The sequence below is a fragment of the Ursus maritimus genome, unplaced genomic scaffold (genome assembly GCF_017311325.1).
Source record: "Ursus maritimus isolate PB19 unplaced genomic scaffold, ASM1731132v1 scaffold_2, whole genome shotgun sequence".
In the NCBI taxonomy this organism is placed as follows: Eukaryota; Metazoa; Chordata; class Mammalia; order Carnivora; family Ursidae; genus Ursus; species Ursus maritimus.
In genome coordinates this window covers 64,302,572-64,323,287 of record NW_024424452.1, presented here as the reverse complement: position 1 = coordinate 64,323,287, position 20,716 = coordinate 64,302,572, and the positions used below count along the sequence as shown (strand labels likewise).

The following is a 20,716-nucleotide window of genomic DNA, read 5'->3' as shown; positions in this document are numbered from 1 at the left end:
CTGTGTCGGTTTTTCTGCTATTAGTATTCTTGGCAGACCACTGCCTATCTCATTCTCCTTACCCTGGCATGCTTGAAATCATTCCAGCCTAAAGACATGAGGAGAAGCCGAGACAGTGAAGCAAAGTTGCAGAGAAAGCACTTTGCCCTGCTTATGAAACTCTTTATGGTCTCACCATACCCTTAAGTAAAGAGAGGGCAGGGTGGTTTCCATGGCTTGCTAATGATCACTGTGTACTACTGCGAGTCCCAGGTCACCAGCAAGCCATCGGATGTAGATCGCACAGAAGAGCCCTTAGAGGGTCACTTCATCCAAACTCTTACTTTTACATTTGAGACAATCAAGGTTCAGAGACGTGAACAAAGCTTCCCCAGGACCACTTAGCTCTTTAGAGGCAGAGTCAGCACTCAGGTCCTCCATTTGATGTCTTTGCTATTAAGCTATGTTGCTTCTCTTTGATGGCTTAAAACATTTCAGTTCTAATCAACAAACCCAACTCAACTGCCCTTAATCATTGGTCTTACCTTCTTTTTGGATAAACAAGCCCGCCCTTTCATCTCTTTTCTGGGCCGCTACATGTTCAACCAATTTTTCAAACCCCTTCAAGGCTGTCCTGAAATTGCTAATCTGAAGTGCAATGCTTAAACGCTTTTCCTTCCCGATATCCATAGGGACATAGGGAATCTCTTACTTCTGTGCAGAAAGAAATAGCACAAATCTTCCAACTTGAAAAACCTTCCAGTTGTTACAGTGCCTCCCTGCGGTCTCAATCTTTGTCCCAGGTTGCATTCCCTTGATCTTAAAATCTCATATCGTGGGTAGGAGTCAGAGTCGCCACTAGGACATTAGCAGAGAGGAACCCTGGCTTAGTCTAATGCATTTCATATAGGCAAGCATTTCAGTAAAAATCCTGACCTCATAATGTTACCAGTGTCTTTCATATGGTCCTCATTGCATCATAATATCCCTGTAACCTCCCTTTCCTTCATAAGGAGGGCGCTGATCTTTCTTTCCCCACAAACTGTGTGAGTGTATATGTCAGTGTGTGTGTGCATTCCCTGGGAGGGAGGTAGAATGGGTAAAGGCCAGGGAAGGAAACTGGGCATTACTTTTTCTCCCCTGCATCTCCTCCAACCTCAAACCATTCGCCTTCCTCAAGATGCAGTGGAAAGTCAGTTGACATTCATTCCAAATACACTTCTAAAGATGAAAGTGTATTTCAGCATTTGTCATTTCTGTTCCCAAAAGGATATTTTTAGAGGTTGTAGGGAATAAAAAAGTTTCTTCTTCCTTTATACACTGACCTTCCAATTAAAATAATAAAGTGAGGCAGGCATGGGAAAGGAGTAGTATTTGATTGAGAAGTTCTTCAAAACGTCATTAGTTGAATACAGCACATAGTATGAATTTAGTCAATAATGTAATGATGTAGGATGGTGACAGATGGCCCTACACTTATCCTGGTGAACACTGAGTAAAGTACAGACTTGTCCAGTCACCATGATGTGCACCTGAAACTAGCACAACAGTGTATGTCAACTATACTTCAACAACAACAGCAACAACAACCACCCTGACCAGTACTGCTCAAACTATCAAGGTCATGAGAAATGAGGAATGTCTGAGAAACCATCACAGCCAAGAGAAGCCGAAAGAGATTTGATTACTCAGTGTAATGTGGTATCCTGGTTGGGATCCTGGAACAGAAAAGGACATTAGGTAAAAACTAAGGCAATCTGATTAACCTGGGCTTTAAATTAATAGCAAAGTATCAATATTGGTTCATGAGTTACAACAAATAATCCAAACTCACGTACGATGTTAAGAAGAGAAACTGGATAAGAAGGTATTACATGGGAACTGTCTGCACTATATTTTGTTTTCCTGTCAATCTAAAGCTGTTCTAATGGGGTGCCTTGATGGCTCAGTTGGAAGAGCATGTGACTCTTGATCTCCAGGTCATGAGTTTGAGCCCCGTATCCGATGTACAGATTATTAAAAAATAAAAAAATAAACGTAAAAAATAAAATCTATTAAAAAAATAGGTGAAATGGTTTCCCTGAGCTAGTATAAGAAGATGATACAAAAGAAAGCATCCTGACATCACTCCTGTCTCTTGGGTCTCGTTCCTGCAGCCCGGACTAATGCCGTCTGTGTATCAGGGCCCAGCGGTTGTACTGCTTTCCCCCTTTGCCATCATTTTGGGGATTCCCTTATCCTAGCTTTTATATCCTATGCCTTTCTTTCCAAAGGGTGCGTCCCTCATTTTGGTGGCTTACGTCCAGAAATAGTGCCTGGAAGATAAATTTTGATAGACCCTGCATGTTTGGAAGCATTCTTAATCTTCTCTTGCATTTGATTGCTCTTTGGGTGGGTTGGGAATTCTAGGTCGGAAATCACTTTTGTTTAATATTTTGAAGATATTACTCCATCGTCTTTTTGCTTCTCGTGTTGTTGTTATAAGAAATCTTTTTGAATCAGCTTCTGCTGCTAATTGTAAGCTGTCCTACCTCTAATTCTTTGCACCTAACCTGTTTTTATCTCCCCCCCCACACACACACACACTCAGAAAGCTTATAAAGATCCTTTCTGTCCCAAGTGTATAAAACCACTACAACGAGTATTGGTGTGGATATCTATAGATCTATATGTCTATATATGTCATTTAGACATATCTATATATAGACATGTCGATATGTCTATATATAGATATCTATATATATATCTATATATATCTATATATATCTATATATATCTATATATCTATATATATATATATATATATATGAGAGCAGATATATGTCTATATCTGCTCTCACATTATCTTTTTATCCTGAAAATGCCTGGGTAAGCATGGCCCAGATTCTTCGCAGTACCTGGTAAGCTGGTGCCGTGCCCCTGTGTGCCCTGCCACATGCACCAGCTGAGAATGCTCATTTCACCCCAGGGCAGTGGTACCTTCACTGATTAATTTTGACTTATCCTGATTATAAATAAATCATAACTTCACTAACCAGTTGTTTTAAGAAATTGAGTGTCCACTCTTTCCTAACTCCCTGGTCACTCACACTCTGCTTTTAAGGGCAAGGTGGTAAAAGAGATTTCATTTTTAAACAAGTGTCTGCATTTTGGGAAAGGGGAGTGTGGACAAGTACACAGTTTCTACATTAAGCTGATTCCTACCATCCGAGAAGTTTTACGCACTAGGAGAATTGATGTTCAGAACCAAAAACATGCCAGATTCTCTCTCTCTCTTTTTTAAACAATGACATTCTCTAAATGATGTTTCGTAAGGCAGAATGCAGGTGCAGATGTTTTTGGCAAGATTTTTCTGTAAGGGCTTCCCACCAGGGACCAAGGTTTGAGAGCGCGAGGAAGCCTGCACCCCAGTCCTTGGAAATTCACTCAATTGAGTAAGGGTCCAAGTTCCCTCTCAGGTGACATGTGCCTGATGCAGGAGGCTGGGGGTTATCAGTGATCCCATGTAAGAATGACAGATAAAACCTGTCTCCATTCCCCCTCACAGTCCCCTTGTACTTTATAAAGGGCTTGCTTGGAATACAGGGACAGGATGATTTAGTGCTCCAGGGTAGGAGGATATTAAAAGGGATCCCTTGATGCCTTGGGAGGGGCCCCACAATACAGCTGAAGAACTCCCCCAGTCTAAAGGACAGGGCTCTACAGCCCCTTCAGGAGGACGTGCAGAGATGCAGGAAAACCGGTTCTGCAGGTGGTGGTTCATTCTCAACTTCAAACTACTGAGGAGAAATTTAGGAGACTGAGGACAGCATTAGTCAGCACCTCCTTGGGATTTTCAGAGTAGTCAAGGGGCCGTGACTTTTCTCAACTTCTTTCTACCCAGTGGGCACGAGAGGGGAGAGACTGGGGCTGGCAGGTTCTCCACCAAAGTCCACATTCAGAATTTGGTGGGACAAGGATACGTTCATTTCCAAAGGGCCAGATGCTATCCTCTGAGGGCCCCTAGTAGAGAAGACTGCGGCAGGGTCTGGGGGTCCTACCAGGGTCCTCAAGGGAGATGTAAGCAGCCAGGTGACCAAGGCCCCTGTCAAGGGGACTTGTGTGAGAAAGATCTCTGTGATCTCAGGTCCTCAAAAGAACCCACAAATCACCCTAGAAAATGACAGCACTTAAAATCTGCTATAATCAGAGGGCACCGACATCAGGTGACAAATTTACCAATCAGGGAAGATTTTTGCTTGAAACCCAGAGAGGTCCAGAGCAACATGTAAAGGTATTAGACTTAGGGAATGGGAGAAGCTAAATTTGTTGTCCCCTCCACAACTACCCCCTGAAGTTCTCCAGGCCTGAAGTGGGCTCTGTTTTGGAGGGTAGACAACTGAGTTTTCCATGAGTTTCAACACTTCAGTGTTACAACATTCAGGACTTTATATTAATTGAAAGTGACCAGAAAGGCTCTCAGACCTGCGAAAATGCCCTCCAAAGATAGTTAAAGAACAGATGCAGAGAAGACATCTGAAACGAGTAACGGAAGAGAGAGTAAAGTTCCTTCCTGCTTATACGTGCAGAGTCTGCCTTGCTCAATAAACTGGTTACAGCTGTTTTATCTTCCTACTCTGTTAGATGCAGACACAACTTGCATATTCCTCTATATTGTGGTAAGATATACATAACAAAAACGTGTACAATTCCATGGCATTAAGTCACATTCACAATGTTATGCAACCATCACCACCGTCCATCTCCAGAACTTTTGCGTCATCTCAGACCGAAGCTCTATGGTCCTAACCATGAACTCCCAGTTCCTCCTGCCTCAGCCCCTGGCAGCCGCAATTCTGTCTCCATAAATTTCCCTATGCTACGTCCCTCATATGAGTGGAATCACACAATATTTGTCCTTTTGTGTCTGGCTTATTTCACTTAGCATCATGGTTTCAAGGTTTATCCATGTTATAACGTACGAGAATTGTGTTCCTTTCTATGACTGAATAATATTCCATTGCATGCCACATTTTGTTTATCTGTTTATCTGATGATGGACACTTGGGTTATTCCCACCTACTGGCTGCTATAAACATTGGTGTACAAATATCCATTCAAGTTCCTGCTTTCAACTCTTTTGGAGATATATATATATATATATATATATATGCACACACATTATATATATATATATAATGTCTTATATGAGTGGAATCACTGGGTCACATGATAATTCTACATTTAACTTTTTGAGGAGCTGCCATACTGTTTCCATGGTGGCTGCACCATCTTGCGTTCTCAGCAGCAGAAGCATACCAGGCTTATAATTTCCCTACATCCTTGCTAACACTTATTATTTTCCATTTTTTTGTTTTAGAGCTTAGTTTTTTGAGAAGAGCCATGCTAGCAGGTGTGAAGTGATATTTCATTGTGGCTTTGATTTGCAATTCCCTAATGACTAATGAGGTTGAGTATCTTTTCAAGTGTTTGTTGGCCATTTGTATATCTTTGTAGAAATGTCTATTCAAGTCCTTTGCCCATTTTTGAATTGGGTCCTTGAGGGGATTTTTTGTTATTACTATTGAGTTGTAGGAGTTCTTTTTATATTCTGGATATTAATCTTTTACAGATCTATGATTTGCAAATATTTTATGAGTTGTCATTTCACTCTCTTGAGGCACAAAAATTTTAAATTTTATTGGAGTTCATCTATTTTTTCTTTTGTTACTTGTGCCTTTGGTGCCACATCCCAGAAATTATTGCCAAGCCCAATGCAATGAGGACTTTTTTCCCAATCTTCTCTTCTAAGAGTTCTATGCGTTAGTGCTTAAGTTTAGCTTTGATCCTTTCTGTGTTAATTTTTCTATACTGTATAAGAGAAGGGTCCAACTTCATTTTTTGCAGGTGGACATCCAGGCTTCTTAGCACCATTTGTTGGAAAGCGTTCCCTTTCCCCATTGAATGACCTTGGCATCTTTGTCAAAAATCAACTGACCATATGCATGAAAATTTCTATCTTGACTATGCTGTTTCGTTGGTCTATATATCTGTCCTGATGTCAGTACTGCACTTACCTTTTAAGTTGTAGTATTTTGCCATCATCTTCCATAACATAATTCTGAGAATACAAAAAATACATATATCATTATTGACAATTTAAGTCATATTTGTGGTAACAGTGCCCGTTTCTTTCAGTATAATAAACATCCTTAACAGTTAACAGTATTGTAAAAACGACTCTATCAGAGTTCTTACACATTTGCCAAAAGCCTCTTACTCGTCTTTTTCCTTCCCTTCCATAGATGTTGCCCTGGACTTGACTCTGAGAGCGTAAAAGCCAAAGTCCTTTTATTAAAATGGCCATGGCCTTGCATGATCTGCCCAGTCCTGGCTCACCCACCTTTCTGCCCTCATTTCTTAATTCCCCTTCTGCTGCAGCCACATTGTTTCCCTTGGTTTTTTTCTCTAACATGCTAAGCACAGTCCCAACCCAGCACATGTTCCCTGGGCCTGCAGAGCTCAGCAGGGCTATCCATAACCACCTGTACAAAATAATCCTCTCCCTCTCTCCCCCAGACCCTCTCTCTGCCTTATTTTTCTTTATGGCACATATCAGCACTTGACACACTGCTTATGTACTCGATTCTTGTCTGCTGTCCCAGCACAACCAGAACGTAAGCTTTGTGAAGGCAGGGTGTCCGCAACAATGAAAAGAACAAATGAATGAACGATTCTTAGAGAAAATATAGTGAGTCCTTATTTATTCATTCGACGCATAAGTGTGATGAAAACACAGTGAACATTAAACATACAGACCTTGTTAAATGGTTCTGTACATCTAAAATATAAAATTAAATGAATTTTTTAAAGGTGCGGTTGGGTTAAATTGTCTCGTAGATGACAAATCCAGATTGGAATCTGTAAAGACGAATCGAGGTTTTCAGGGCAGAACACACTGCCCCTCGGCTATTGCTCCGCGCACCAGCGTGGAGAGACCACCCGCCCCATTAGCTTCGACACGCCCAGGGAGTTCAGAATGGGGGTTCGGTGAAGCTAGTCATTGTCTCCTGGTAAACACCCGCATAGACGACAGTTCCTTCGCCTTGCACACCTGTTAGTCACCAGTTCCAGAGCCCGCTTCGGGTCTGGCCGGACTGCGGTCCTCCTTCGGGACCTTGTCAGGGGCTGTGCAGGGACAGCGGCGCCGCCCTTGCAGACTGATCACGTTCACAACCTATATTTGAATTGTACTCTATTTTCATCGCTACTGGGGAAAAGGCCAAGTGGAAAAATGTGTGCTGTTCTAAACATAGCACCTGCCTCCGTCTACCTGCGAGATGTAGGCTGGAGCGTCGAGGGCGCAGGGGACCGTCACCGCCAGGAAGGGCTCTGGCCGGCCTCGGGAAGGGAACCGACTGCCCCTACCCTGGCGCAGGCCGCGGGGGCCAGCCCGGGGCTCACGGCCCGGTGGGAGACGAGCGTGGCGGCGTGCGCTCGCGGGGCTCACTACAGCGCCCGGGAAGGTGGGAAACCCGAGACGGAAGGCCTCACCCACCTTCTTCCCGGCACGTGTTGGGCGCAGGCGCTCCCAAGTGCTTCTAACGCGCCAGTGCACAAGAGAGGGGTGAACGGCTGCACCAGCGGGATGCTTTCAAGCGGGGTGCCGGGAGACGGGGTGTGAGGAGCCACCCGCCCCACGGACTTCTCCCCGCCGGCCCGACGCGCGTGCACGCGAGCGCGCACACGCCGGGGCAGGCGCTCGAGGGCCTGCAGAGTCCGGGGCCCGAGGAGCGGGAAAAACCGAGCACGCGCCGGAGGGGAGTGGCGGTAAAGCCGCCGGGGAAGGGAGCGGGGCTCATGAGGGGCCCGGGGGCGCGGGGAGCGGCGGGAACGCGGCGCGCGGAGTAGGGGGCGGGGCCACGGGGCGCGCCCAGGGTGAGGGGGCGGGGCTACGAGGGGAAGCGAGGAGCGGCGGGAGCGCGACGAGCCGAGTTAGGGGGCGGAGCTAAGAGGCGTGTCGGGAGCGCGGCGCGCGGGAGGGGGCGGGGCTACGGGGGCGCGCCGGGCGGAAGGGGCGGGGGAGGGCGGTCCCGGGCGAGGCGTCGCGGTCCTGGCGCGCACAATGGCCCGAGCGGGCGGCGGAGTCGGAGCCGCACCCAGTGCGGAGCGCGCCCCGGGCCGCGCCGGAGGCTGAGCGCTTCGTCCGTGGAGCGCGCCGGCGCCGGGCCATGTACTCGGGGAACCGGAGCGGCGGCCAGGGCCACTGGGAGGGCGGCGGGGCCGCGGGCGCCGAGGGGCCGGGACCGGCGGGCACGCTCAGCCCCGCGCCGCTCTTCAGCCCCGGCACCTACGAGCGCCTGGCGCTGCTGCTCGGCTCCATCGGGCTACTGGGCGTCGGCAACAACCTGCTGGTGCTCGTCCTCTACTACAAGTTCCAGCGGCTGCGCACCCCCACCCACCTCCTGCTGGTCAACATCAGCCTCAGCGACCTGCTGGTGTCCCTCTTCGGGGTCACCTTTACCTTCGTGTCCTGCCTGAGGAACGGCTGGGTCTGGGACACCGTGGGCTGCGTGTGGGACGGGTTTAGCAGCAGCCTCTTTGGTGAGTCGGGCTGGGAGGAGAGAGCCTTCTCCCCTCCGCACACTTGCGCTCCCTGCCTCGCCACCACCTCTGCGCGTCCCCTTGCCGCCCAGCCCGCTGGCGGCTCCTCCCCACGCGGCCTCAGCCCCAGCCCGCCCTGCAGCGCAGCGCCCGCGCCGCTCGTCGACCCCGGGCTGCATGGCTTTCCTTCCCCTTTCCTTCCCCTCCTCTCGCCCCGCGGCGGCCTCGGCTCTGGCCCTGTGGCCACTCCTGTCCCCGCCGCCGGCCCTCAACCCCGGCCCGGCTTTGCCCCCAGCTCCTCCCTGACCCCTCCATCCGCTGTCCGGTTCATCTCATTTCTGTTCTCACCCCCGATACAATTCAACAGGGCACGAAGCAGCGGCTTTACGCTTTGAGGAAAGACGAGGGGCTGTAGAGTCAACAGATTCAAGAAAAAGTAACTCATGAAAGCTGGAGGGGTGACAGGAAGAGATTTAATTCAGTGCTGTTTGTAGCAGACTGGCAGTGTGTCATTTTTTTCTTTAATTTTGCCGTTAGCAGATGTAAACCTTTGAGTGCTTCCTAGGAAGTGACAGAGCTTCATTCAGGTCCTCAGAACGCAAATCGGCATGTGGCCTCGAAGCTGTTTTACTGTTTTCCTCCTTAGTGATTCCAGCACACCAAAATCTAAGGAGAGGTTACAGCTGGCTCAGAGAATCCCACCCTAGACGGACAAATAATTAGCTTGCAGCCGGTGGATTTCATTAAAGTGGAACTGGGTTGGTAATTGAAGGTTGCTTTCAACATCACTGCTCATCCTGTGGAAGATTCAAGTCTCACTGAGACGTGACCCACCCAATATATCATTGCAGATGTGATTTTCTAGGCCGGGGAGTTATCTTTCTGTGTGTGCTCCAGGAATTTCACTTGCACAAGACGTGAAATAGGAATGTGTGTTTCTCAGGTCTTACAGTTCCTTGAAAACATATTGATAATTTATTACTGCTTTTATCTTGGCAGGTTTTTTGAGAACAGTATCTTTGTAGCATTATCAGAAATTGTCCTATTCACCAACCTCCTATGTTGTGGCAAACCCAAATATTTGATACTTGTTATAATTCACTTTTTGGTATTTTGAAGGAAATCATGATTTCATTTATTTGGTTGACTCAGTGATTCTAATATTCTAATACTGCTTCCCCCTCCTCAATAAGCAATCTGAGAATTTTATTTATACAAAGATTTGAAACTTGGGAGAGGGCTCTAAGTGTATGTAGGTGGTGATATAGATGGCTATGTGCTATTACTCTTAGTATTAGTTTAAAATACCTGCCAGGCATCTTTTAGGCAGGGCTAAGCTTTCAGTTAAGGAGGGTGATTGAAGCTTAAACCTAGAGCATTATCAGTAATGCTTCCTCCGCTGGGCAACAGGTGTTTGATCATAGACATGAAAGTTCGTATTTCCAAGAAATGCTTTCTCTGTGCCGGGCATATCTGTTCCTGTTTGGACTCTGGGCCTGGGGGTTTAAAGACAAGTGTACATTGAGTTCTTTATTGACACCAGAATTCACCCTCTTGCTCGCCTCTTGCCTCTGTGACCTCATTCTGCTGCTCCGTCTCCTTCCATTGCTTTTTCCTTCTTCATTCCTCCCTGCTCGGGTCCCATCCTGGTCAAAAGGGATTTTCTAAGACTGCTGGAAACGTTAACCACACACACTGTTTCGCCTGACGACTGCTCTGTTTCTCTGGGCCTGTAGTTACTGCTTTTAACCATGACTTTATCCCTGTTTTTAAATTAGAGGTGGAAACTCCGGGGTAAGAGATTCAAAGACTTTGTTTAAACCCTGGGAGACAAGTCGGGAGTGGGGTTATGATGGAACTGAAAAAGTTCTTAACCCAGATTAAGTATTTGCCTGAAGTAAATTCCAAGGATGGTGCTTCTAGCTAAGGGTTAAAGTCAAGGAAGGGAGGGTGCTTCCCGGGTTGCCGTCCCCGAACAAGAACTAACCACGGGGTGTTCAAGAGGGAGGACATTTAAACATGCCGGGAGTGGCTGCTTGCGCTAGAGGTCCCTGGAGAGGCCGCCTTAGCAAGTGGAGAACCCAGCGGCCTGATGACACGAGAGTGGGTGCTGCTCCGCTGCCTGGCCAACCCAGTGTGTGCACTTTGCCATCACTGAATCTCTCCTGCAGTCGGTTTTGTTCTCTCTCTCTTCTGGGGGAGTGAGCTAAATGTTCTTGAAGGTTGTTCTGTCCTGTGTGCTTGGTATTTTGAGGGCTCTTTTGAGATCTGTGGGTTAGAAGGTGCCTGGTTCTAGCACTTACGGCTTGTTTCCTCTGCTCTATCCCCTGAGCCAAAAATGAGCAGATGCTGTGGTCACACTTGTCCGTGTACCTTTCCGGGTTCTGTCTTCCTGCGCACACCTGCTACGAGAAGCCAGGATAAGTCGTGCAGACATACTTACATACATGCATGAGTAGGCGACCCAACTGCCTCATCAGGGCGTAATTCCTGGTGTTTCAGGGAATGCTGAAAACTGGTAGAACCTCTCATATTCCTGGGGCAGAGGCTTGACTGGACAGGATGGGTAGGATTGCCATTTCACTTAAACTGACCAGTCGGTGTGTTCAGTGAACTAGGCAGTTTAACCCAGCTTTCGGTTGAATGGCTTGTTTTACAGATGTCCAAGCTAATTCGTCATCTTAGCCTAGGCAGGCCCAGTTCGTACTGATGTAGATTTCAGTAAGAGTAGTGATAGGGAAAATTAGTGCTCCCAGAGCTCTTCCTCTAACTGCACAATGACGACTGCTAGAAAGGCCCCCTTCGCGTGGCGTGTGTAGTGTGTTAGTCTAAAGACTTCCAGGTGAGTATGCCGTTCATCCCCGCGGCTGTTGCACCTCTGGCCACACGTGGCGCCACACAGACGTTCTGTGTGTGGCATATCACCAGTATTATGCCAGCAGTAATGGGAGAGCCTTTCTTCACTGCTACCTCCTACCCGTCAAAAACAGCAAACAACAGGTCAATCTTAGCAGAGGATGTTTGGACGGGCCTTTATCTTGGGATACAGAGATTCAGGGTCATAGAGCCAGAGTCTGGCAAAATGCAAGTCTTTAGAAGGAGGTATTATTTATGTTAAGATATTTTAACTTACAAAGGTAGGAATTTTCCTTTTTAACTTACACCTAAAAAAGCATATGTGCATACATATAAAGATTTGTTAAAAATGCATGTTCCCTTCGGTAGAACTTTTTTGTACCTAAATCTCTCAAAAGGCTAGTTGTTTTACTGAAATAATCCTTTTGCAGTAATCCGACTGGTTAATTCAGTTGAAATAGTCTCACGATGCTACCACGAGATCCTAAGGATGTTTGTGGCATGGAAATGTCTTTCATTCAGCTGTTCGAAAATCACCCACAGACTAAACTGGCCACAGAAATATTCCTTATCATGACAATGTGCACATAGTATGTGGTCTGTTTCCATAAACACAGTGGAACCACACATTTCTTACAGATTAAGCTCACAGTTCGATGTAGTTTTATTCAAATACTAATTTTATTAAAAGCAAAAGTTACAGAATTGTATTATGAAAATTCTTTGTTTTTATGGGACATCATGATGTCCCTTCCTCATTATTGAGTGTTTCGAGGGGGGGTGTGTAAATCTCTATTGTTCATTTTTGAGAAAATAGGAACTATGTAAGAAAGCATTTAATGAATTGCTTTCCTAGAGGCTTATGTCCTGGTAACAAGTCAGACTCCAGTGGAGTAATTGTAATTGCTGTTGCATGAAATTACTTTTCTCTTAATATTGTTTACAGTTGTATTCTTTCTTGAATTTTCTTCTTTCAGAGAAGAGTTCCAGTCACAAATGCATGTGTGATGCATTTTGACATTTACTGCTAAGATGAAATGCAGGAATGAAAACCACACATCCGTTTTAGTGTTCTCAGATGTGATTAGATATACTTTATCCTATTTTTGTGCTACTGACCTATAAGGAAAAACAATATTAAGAAAGGGTAACTGTTAAACAGCTAGGACCTGCACCTCAGTACTTCTGGGATGAACCGGAATATCACAAGGAGAGATTTTATGGCAGCGTATTTGCATCTCAGCTGAGCCCTCCGCCTAGACTCACACGCATTTCCTTTATCGGCAGTTGTCTCCCAGAATGGCGGACAGTCTTCCCACAGAGTTCGATGTGGTCATAATAGGGACAGGGCTGCCTGAATCCATCCTTGCAGCTGCGTGTTCAAGAAGTGGCCAGCGGGTTCTGCATCTTGATTCCAGAAGTTACTATGGAGGAAACTGGGCAAGTTTCAGCTTTTCGGGATTGCTCTCCTGGTTGAAGGAGTGTCAGCAAGACGGTGACGTTGTGGAAGAAAGCACTGGCTCGTGGCGAGACCTGATCCATGACACAGAGGAAGCTATCAGTCTTCGCACGAAGGACGAAAGCATTCAACACACAGAAGTTTTTTGTTATGCCAGTCAGGATATGGATGACAGTACGGAAGAGGTCGATGCTGTGCAGAAAAACCCTTCCTCAGGAATGTCTAGTACCTCCACTGACCCTCTGGATTCTGCATGCTTGTCTGAAGAAACACACTCGTTGTCTGCTACTAGCCGTGAAATGCCTGCCAAAGACACTCCAAAAAGTGACGGAGAAGTTTCACTAGAAGTAACTGATGTCGAGGACACCTTGGCAAAAGAAAAACGTTGTGGAGACAAAACTTGGACACACACAGTTTCAGATGGAGATAAAGATGGAAACAGACCTGTAGAGGAAGAGAACACTGACCATCCAAAGAGAACTAGGATTACTTACTCTCAAATAGTTAAAGAAGGCAGGAGGTTTAATATTGATTTGGTATCAAAGCTGCTGTATTCTCAAGGATTGCTAATTGATCTCTTAATCAAATCAAATGTTAGTCGTTACGCAGAATTTAAAAACGTCACTAGGATTCTTGCATTTCGTGAAGGAAAAGTAGAACAGGTGCCTTGTTCCAGAGCAGATGTCTTTAATAGCAAAGAACTCACTATGGTTGAAAAGAGGGTACTGATGAAATTTCTTACGTTTTGTTTAGACTATGAACAACATCCTGATCAATACCAAGCTTTTGTGCAGGGCTCATTTTCGGAGTTCTTACAGACTAAAAAACTAACCCCCAGTCTCCAACATTTTGTGCTGCACTCAATTGCAATGACAGAGTCATCCTGCAGTACAATAGATGGCCTTAAAGCAACTAAAAACTTCCTTCGGTGTCTTGGACGATTTGGCAACACTCCCTTTTTATTTCCCTTGTATGGGCAAGGAGAAATTCCCCAGTGTTTCTGCAGGATGTGTGCAGTGTTTGGTGGAATCTATTGTCTTCGTCATAAAGTTCAATGCCTTGTAGTTGACAAAGAATCTGGAAGATGTAAAGCAATTATAGATCACTTAGGTCAAAGAATAAATGCTAAGTATTTTATTGTGGAGGATAGTTACCTTTCTGAGGACACATGCTCAGATGTGCAGTATAAGCAGATCTCCAGGGCAGTGCTCATTACAGATCAGTCTATACTAAAGGCAGATTCAGATCAGCAAATTTCCATCTTGGTGGTGCCTCCAGTGGAATCGGGAACGTGTGCTGTTCGTGTCACTGAATTATGTTCTTCGACCATGACGTGCATGAAAGACACCTATCTGGTACACCTGACTTGTTCATCTTCGAAAACAGCCAGAGAAGACTTGGAGTCAGTCGTGAAGAAATTATTCACCCCATATACTGAAACTGAAATAGACAAGGAAGAACTTACAAAGCCCAGAGTCTTGTGGGCTCTTTATTTTAATATGAGAGACTCCTCGGAAATCAGCCGAAGCTCCTACAATGGCTTGCCTTCCAATGTCTATGTCTGCTCCGGGCCTGACTGCGGACTGGGAAGTGAGCATGCCGTCAAGCAAGCCGAAACACTGTTCCAGGAGATCTTTCCCAACGAAGAGTTCTGCCCCCCACCTCCAAATCCAGAAGACATTATCTTTGATGGTGATGATAAGCAACCAGAGGCTCCTGGGACCAATAATATAATCATGGCCAAAGTAGACTCCTCTGAGGGAAGCAGAAACCTAGAAAGCCCGGGGAAGCACCTTCAAAAGTAGAAAAAAGGAAACGGGAAACGCTACCTGGGCCTTCATCCTGGCATCAGAGTATTTTCATTTAAAGGACCGTTTCTTGTATGATTCCTTAGAACTGGTTATACGATGAATTCTCTGCAGATGTTGTCTTTAATTCTGTTTGAGACATTCAGTCATTGGATGTCATTATTAACCTATCAGTAACTGATTGATTGATTATTGGACAAGGTTAGTTTTATTTTAGTATTGGGTGTATTAGTGAGGGTTCCATATTAGCAACTGTGCTTAAAGGGACGTTATATGTGTCTGTTAATGGATCTTCAGATTTTATTAGTCCATAGTAACAATAATATCTAAGGAATATTTCAGTTACTTTTGCAGTTATTTTAGTTGCTACCGCCTCTGAATAGTTAAACACACACAGTAAAATTTGTGGGTCTTTGTATATAATAAAAATGTACAGACCTGGTGGTAGCAATAGCAACTTATGCAAGTGCCAGCTGTTAAAAGATTAACTTTGCATGATCCTGTATTTGTGAAGCTCTAGTGTTTACAGCACATTGTGCGGTTTGGTTCCCCTGCTTGACCATTGTCACGGGCGAGGGGTCGACACCACTACCATCTTCGGTGTTACAGAAAGTGGTGGACCGTTCATCTAGTCATGGAAGTTTGTCCCAAAGGAAATCTAGGGGTCATTAGTTCTGGTTTAATACTTCAGAAAATTTCTGCAGAGCCCTGTGCTGACGCCTAAAAGAAAAGAACTTCCAACTAACTCGGGCCAAAAGAGAAAAATACATCACTCCAGGAAAAGGTACTTCAGATTGGCGGTTTTGAAATTCCTAAGAAGAGATGGAGTGAGGCATTTGTAACCTGGGACACCGATGGTTTTTCAAAGCCATCTGTAGATTTCCCAAGGTTTCTTAGTGAGGGTGAGATATACGACCTTGTTGGCACCGCCGCTCTCCTTAGCAGCACTGACTGTGCCGGATAGGAGTGGATGGAAGGAGGGTTTCACCACGTCTCCTCCCTGTGTCCCACCTCACAGTTAGTGAGGCGACCGCCTCCGTGATCACTTTGGCCTCTCCACTGTTACCCAGAGAACAGAAAACATGTGTTCTAGAGCCATCAGAAGTCAAAACTGCCGTCCTCCAGGGGTGAAGACCTGTGGAGTTGTCAGAGGACATAAGCTGCATCCCCCTTCAGTCTCTGGTTTCCATTCCTTACGACGGTAAATCCTACAGGAAGAGAGCCCTCCAGACGCAGTTTTTGTTCTGGAATGGAGCATTTACTGTGTGCTGGGCACTTGTGCTTTCTAGGTACAGTTTCTCAACCACCCTGTGAGGCTGGTAGTAGTGCATATGTTTTAAAGAAGAGGCAAAGAGGTAAAGACAATTAGTACTAATTTGCCCAGCGTCTGGTATGTGGAAGAGCCAGTGTTGGAATCCAGGCTGTCACGATTTTGAAGTCTTTCCACTAACATTAACTGGAGAGGAGTGCAGACGCTGCAGGAGGAGGAAAGGATGCTCGTGGAAGTCCGTGCAGCATTGCGGCTAAAGCAGAGTAGACAGACTCTGGCCTCTCGCTTGTTCTCAGATCAGGGACACGTGAAGCTTGGGGTCAATTATAGATAAATACAGTTTAGAGCTAAGGAGCTCATGCAAGCAGAATTTGGCTAAATTTTAACAAAGTACTGCTTTTTAATGTATCTTTTAATCTGAACGACGTGTTATAAAACTGCAGATGCTATGAGGCCAAAATAAGCTGGGAATAGTCTTTTGTCGCTCTTCTATATGTAAGGAAAATGAAACAAGAAAGACTTAAGTAATTTACAGCTTACTGAAAATTGAAGTCATGAATTGGTATTAATACTTATGCATTTTTTAATATGGCAAAGTGGTTTTATTGGGTTTAAACCTATCAAAGTAATTTCACCATCTATAAAACAGAAATAATACTTTGCAGAAGTATTGTGAAGATCAAGTTAGATAATGTGTTTGAAATCATATCCAAAGGGATGCCACCAGAGGACATTAATATGTAGATTTACTACACTTCCACTTAACCTTCCAACGGATGTTTTATTTAATTTGACAGAATTGTGGCAAATTGGGAAAATAGGCAAGGAAAGATAGATTTATCTATCTTTGATGAGAGTCTTGCCCTTTAAATCCTAAAGTAACCTTTCGAAATATACTATGATGCTTAGTAGGAAGTTTAAGACTTAATAAACCAATTGGAAAGAAACTGGGGGAAAGACTAACTGGGTGTCAGTGTGAAAAAAAGCATTAGGCCCACTTTACACGTGATAAGACAATTCACTCTATAGGAATTAAAATGTTGATTGTAAAGGTAAAAGTAAAAAGACTACAATTCTCATCCCAGTAGTACAAAAGAAACTTTATGGCAGCGAAAAATATCACTGGCAAGGTAGGTGAGATCAACTAAAGAAAAATGAAAAATGGACATTAAATAGGAAGAAGACAAAAAATAAGAGATTGGATTTTTAAAAAGCTACTTGCATTACACATGGATAAAGTGCTAAATTTTTTTAAAAAGTAGATGCAAAACTATAAAGTTTCTACTCTTAGTAAGCAAATTTATGAAAGGATAGAGTACAAAGGAGAAGATACAAGTAAAGGTCAATTCTTGGAATGCTGTTCAGGTTTCCTAATATTAAAAAATGCAAATTGAAACAACTTTGAATTGGTTTATGCTATTAGCAAAACATTTCAAAATTTATGTGTCTTCATACCAATAACATTATTATATTACTAATTTTTAAAAGAACTATTTAGATGAATATAACAAAAGCTCTGTAACCCATCTATATTTGGCTAGATCAAGTCACTCTGAACAGCATACACCTGGGAAAATATTTACAAGAAAAATAAGCCACTTGTACAAAGATACTTCTAGCAATTCCATTCGTATGCATTTTTTTCAAAAAGCCCAGTATTTGGGAAATGGATAAGTAAATTTTGATGTATTGGTATTGCTATTGTAGACTGTTACATAGTCATTAAATGATATTGATATATGTAAAATTGTATGGAAAATGTTAGATTCAGAAGTGTTAAAACATTATTTTATGTACTGATGCTATTTGTGTAAAAATTTAGGTGTCTACATTGAAAAGAATCAGAAGAAAACATGTAATTAATTAGAGTTTAACAGGGTTTTTTTTTTCTGTAAAATGTTGATGTGTATGATACAAATAAAAGAATAATTGCTAAAGTGGTTACTGAATTGGTGAGAAAGTTACTGATTTTTTTTGAAACTTGTAAAATTCTTCAAATTAAAAAAACGTATTTGTATTTTTAAAATTTTAATGTCAAAAGGTAATCTCCAAAACGTAGACGGGAAATTTTACAACTTAATGGGAAGGACTTCTTGGTTAAGATGGATTTTGTATCTTGTATCTTTCCTCAGTTGCTCAACATTAAGAAATAAGAAGGTATATTATAACAACGCCGTTTTAAAAAATGGAAATCCCAGAGCCAGAGGTGGAAATAATAGAAATAATATTAAAGCATCGTAGGACTTCAGTATGAAGACATTACATACTAATTAAAAAGTGTGGCCCCAAATCCAAGAATGTACTCTTCATTTGGGAGTCTTGGAGGCCAGGGGAGTGAAGGAGGATTTGGCTTCATAGACACGGCCAAGCCTCTGTCTGAGGGAGACCAGCTCAGGGCAGATCTCAGGGCACCGAGAATGCTCGCAGACCCTTCCTTGCTGTTGGCCTGACCGATCCAAAGCAGGGTGACTGAATTCAGCAAACATTAGTTGAACATCAACTGTGGGTTATGAATTGACATTCTAAGAATTTGAAATAGAAAAATGGGTAAGTTCTGTACCTGAGAACCATTCTGTTGGAGAATACCTTTGTATCTTAAGGAGAATATAAGACGTTTCCTATCCATCGTACTCCCCACTATAACTACTACCACCTCGTGCCCCCAAAAGAAAAAGAAACAAAGGAGAAATCTGGGTGGCTTAAGGGTTAGAAGGTCAATTAATACTTTCTGAAGTTATTTTAGCTACCATTCAGCTAATTAAAAAGTTTCTCAATCACAAGTTTTTTGTGTTGTTTGGGGGAAAACATGAAGAGAAGGTAGAAGAGATGGGGTCGCAGGGACCCCGGGTGCTGAGAGCTCAGGGAGTCAGGAGTGTAAAACCGAAACAATGACGCCGATCGTCGTTTCAGGGCCAAGCAGTTCTGATTAGGATGAGTCGTATCTCCCTCTTGGCAGCACAAGTGGAGGTCATGCTCTCAGGGCAAGGAGACAGTCACCTCCCCTTTGAAGATTTTACATTTTTACTTCAGTATCTTTGCCTTCATTATTAAGCATTGTTTCTAGTGTAGTTCTTACTCTTGTAACCGACGACCTCATGTGTTCACGTTTCAATGGCAGGGGACACGATCCGGCCAGCTCTCTAGGGCATGAACAAAGCAGCTGCCTGAGCTGGAAGAATCGGACCCTCACAGGTGTGTTAGGACAGCAGTCCTGCCACAGCCCGGGTGGGAGCACTGCCTTTTCCTTGACAGCTACACTTTCTTGCATGAGCCCCAGGACAGCTATGTCAGGTAAGAAAGGCCAGGTATTTACACCCGCTGCCTAGATAAGACCTGGGGGGCGTTGAGGGGCTGACGTGGACGCACCCCTCATGAGTGTCGAGATCATGACAGTCGTGAGAATGGCAGCATGACGGTGCCCGGCCGCCTCCCTGTCAGCACGCTGTGCGTCTCGTACACGAGTGTGGAACACGAATCACGGCTTAAAAAGTGGCTCCTAGAATTTTAGAGGACATTTGCTTTTCAACAAATAGCAAAAAATCTTCCTATAAATTAAGATCTGTATAATTAAAGTGGGACGATGGTTTGGGAGGGGGCGAAGGGAGCTGATGACTTTGTTCATACCCGAAATCAAAGCAGACGGTGGCATTATCCCAGTGTTTATTTCAAGAGTTCCATTTCTCCATATGCCGTGTCTGTTAGTTCCTGCTGTCGTCCTGTGATTTCGGCATTTTCCTGTCCCTAAATATGTATTTAACCCAACACACTCTGCACAGCTCCTATGAATAAAGACATGTCCGTCATCAGGAAAGAGTGAGTGGCTTCAGAAGCGCAGGGTTGACAAAGTGCAGTAGGAAGATGAAGACCTGTTTGTGGTTCATTCAGGAGGTACACCTGCAGGCATGTTCTCGTTTTAAAGAAAAGGGATCCCTGGGGACATTTGTGCCATGGGGTTTATGCCAGGTCTTGTTCTTATTTTTCACGTGATTAACGCCCTGGAGCACCCAGGTCTGTTGGAGACTTTATTTTATTTGTATTTTTTAAAGATTTTATTTTATTTATTTGACAGAGGAAGAGAGAGCACAAGCAGTGGGAGCTGCAGGCAGAGTTGAGAAGCAGGCTTCCCGCTGAGCAGGGAGCCCTATGCGGGGCTCCATCCCAGGACCCTGAGACCATGACCTGAGCCGAAGGCAGACGCTTAACCAGCTGAGCCACCCAGGTGCCCTTATTTGAGTCTTTTATTTGTTTCTTTATTTATTCCTCCCTCATACTTCAAAATAACAGAAACGTTCGTAATGCAGTATGGGGAAGTATTTTTTTGCATCATACTTTCATCATTATGTGTAAGTTTCAAGTTTTTATCCCAAATTCAGCATTTCTATTGCCCATTGTAAAGAAGAAATTTGGGGGAATGTCCTGCTGAGGAAGACCACGGACTCTTGTCTTTAGGCAATTAATATAACTGTTAATTTCCTGAAACGATTTTAGTGAAATATGGCAGAGAAACGGGCTGTATGACCGTCTGTTCCTTTAACAGTCCCACTTTATGACTGTGTACCGTTATTTACCATGGCCTCTGCTGTTAAGACAAATATCAACCAGGTGTTTATTAAAAGGAAAAAGCAACAGATAAGAACTGCTCTAGAAGTCATTTGTCATGAGATTATAATTTCCTTGAAAACACAGTCTGAGTGTGGTGTCCGCACCCTTCTCTCCACGTCAGCCCTTTACCTTCATCACCCCATTCCAGACAGAGGGTCA

At 44.3% G+C, this 20,716-nt stretch overlaps 3 protein-coding genes across 6 annotated transcripts in view; 2 read left to right on the top strand and 1 right to left on the bottom strand.

Moving 5' to 3' along the window:
* The window catches only part of WDR64 (WD repeat domain 64), a 122,532-nt gene extending 114,676 nt beyond the window's left edge, over positions 1-7,856 (bottom strand). Inside the window, exons 1-2 of the mRNA XM_040636058.1 lie at positions 7,517-7,856; positions 6,036-6,079 (exon numbers count right to left, since the gene is read on the bottom strand). Of these exons, the coding sequence (XP_040491992.1) occupies positions 6,036-6,075 (40 nt within the window). The 5' untranslated portion in view covers positions 6,076-6,079; positions 7,517-7,856. The remainder of the gene's footprint in view (positions 1-6,035; positions 6,080-7,516) is intronic.
* A 235-nt stretch (positions 7,857-8,091) lies between these two features.
* Positions 8,092-20,716, top strand: part of OPN3 (opsin 3) — a 50,657-nt gene continuing 38,032 nt past the window's right edge. The window contains exons 1-2 of one of the 4 annotated variants that reach the window (XM_040636057.1): positions 8,092-8,562; positions 12,396-12,680. In XM_040636057.1, coding sequence (XP_040491991.1) covers positions 8,190-8,562; positions 12,396-12,436 — 414 coding nt within the window. In that variant the 5' untranslated portion in view covers positions 8,092-8,189 and the 3' untranslated portion in view covers positions 12,437-12,680. Of the gene's footprint in view, positions 8,563-12,395; positions 12,681-20,716 lie in introns of those variants that run through there. The other 3 variants (XM_040636056.1, XM_040636054.1, XM_040636055.1) reach the window with 3 other exon arrangements.
* CHML (CHM like Rab escort protein) lies at positions 8,481-17,285 on the top strand. Its single transcript, XM_040636053.1, has 2 exons — positions 8,481-8,562; positions 12,706-17,285. The coding sequence occupies exon 2, from the start codon at positions 12,718-12,720 to the stop codon at positions 14,680-14,682; it is 1,965 nt and encodes a 654-aa protein (XP_040491987.1). The 5' UTR covers positions 8,481-8,562; positions 12,706-12,717; the 3' UTR covers positions 14,683-17,285.

Excerpts from the sequence above, each read along its gene's own strand:
- CHML (XM_040636053.1), top strand. The coding sequence starts at position 12,718 with ATGGCGGACAGTCTTCCCACAGAGTTCGATGTGGTCATAATAGGGACA.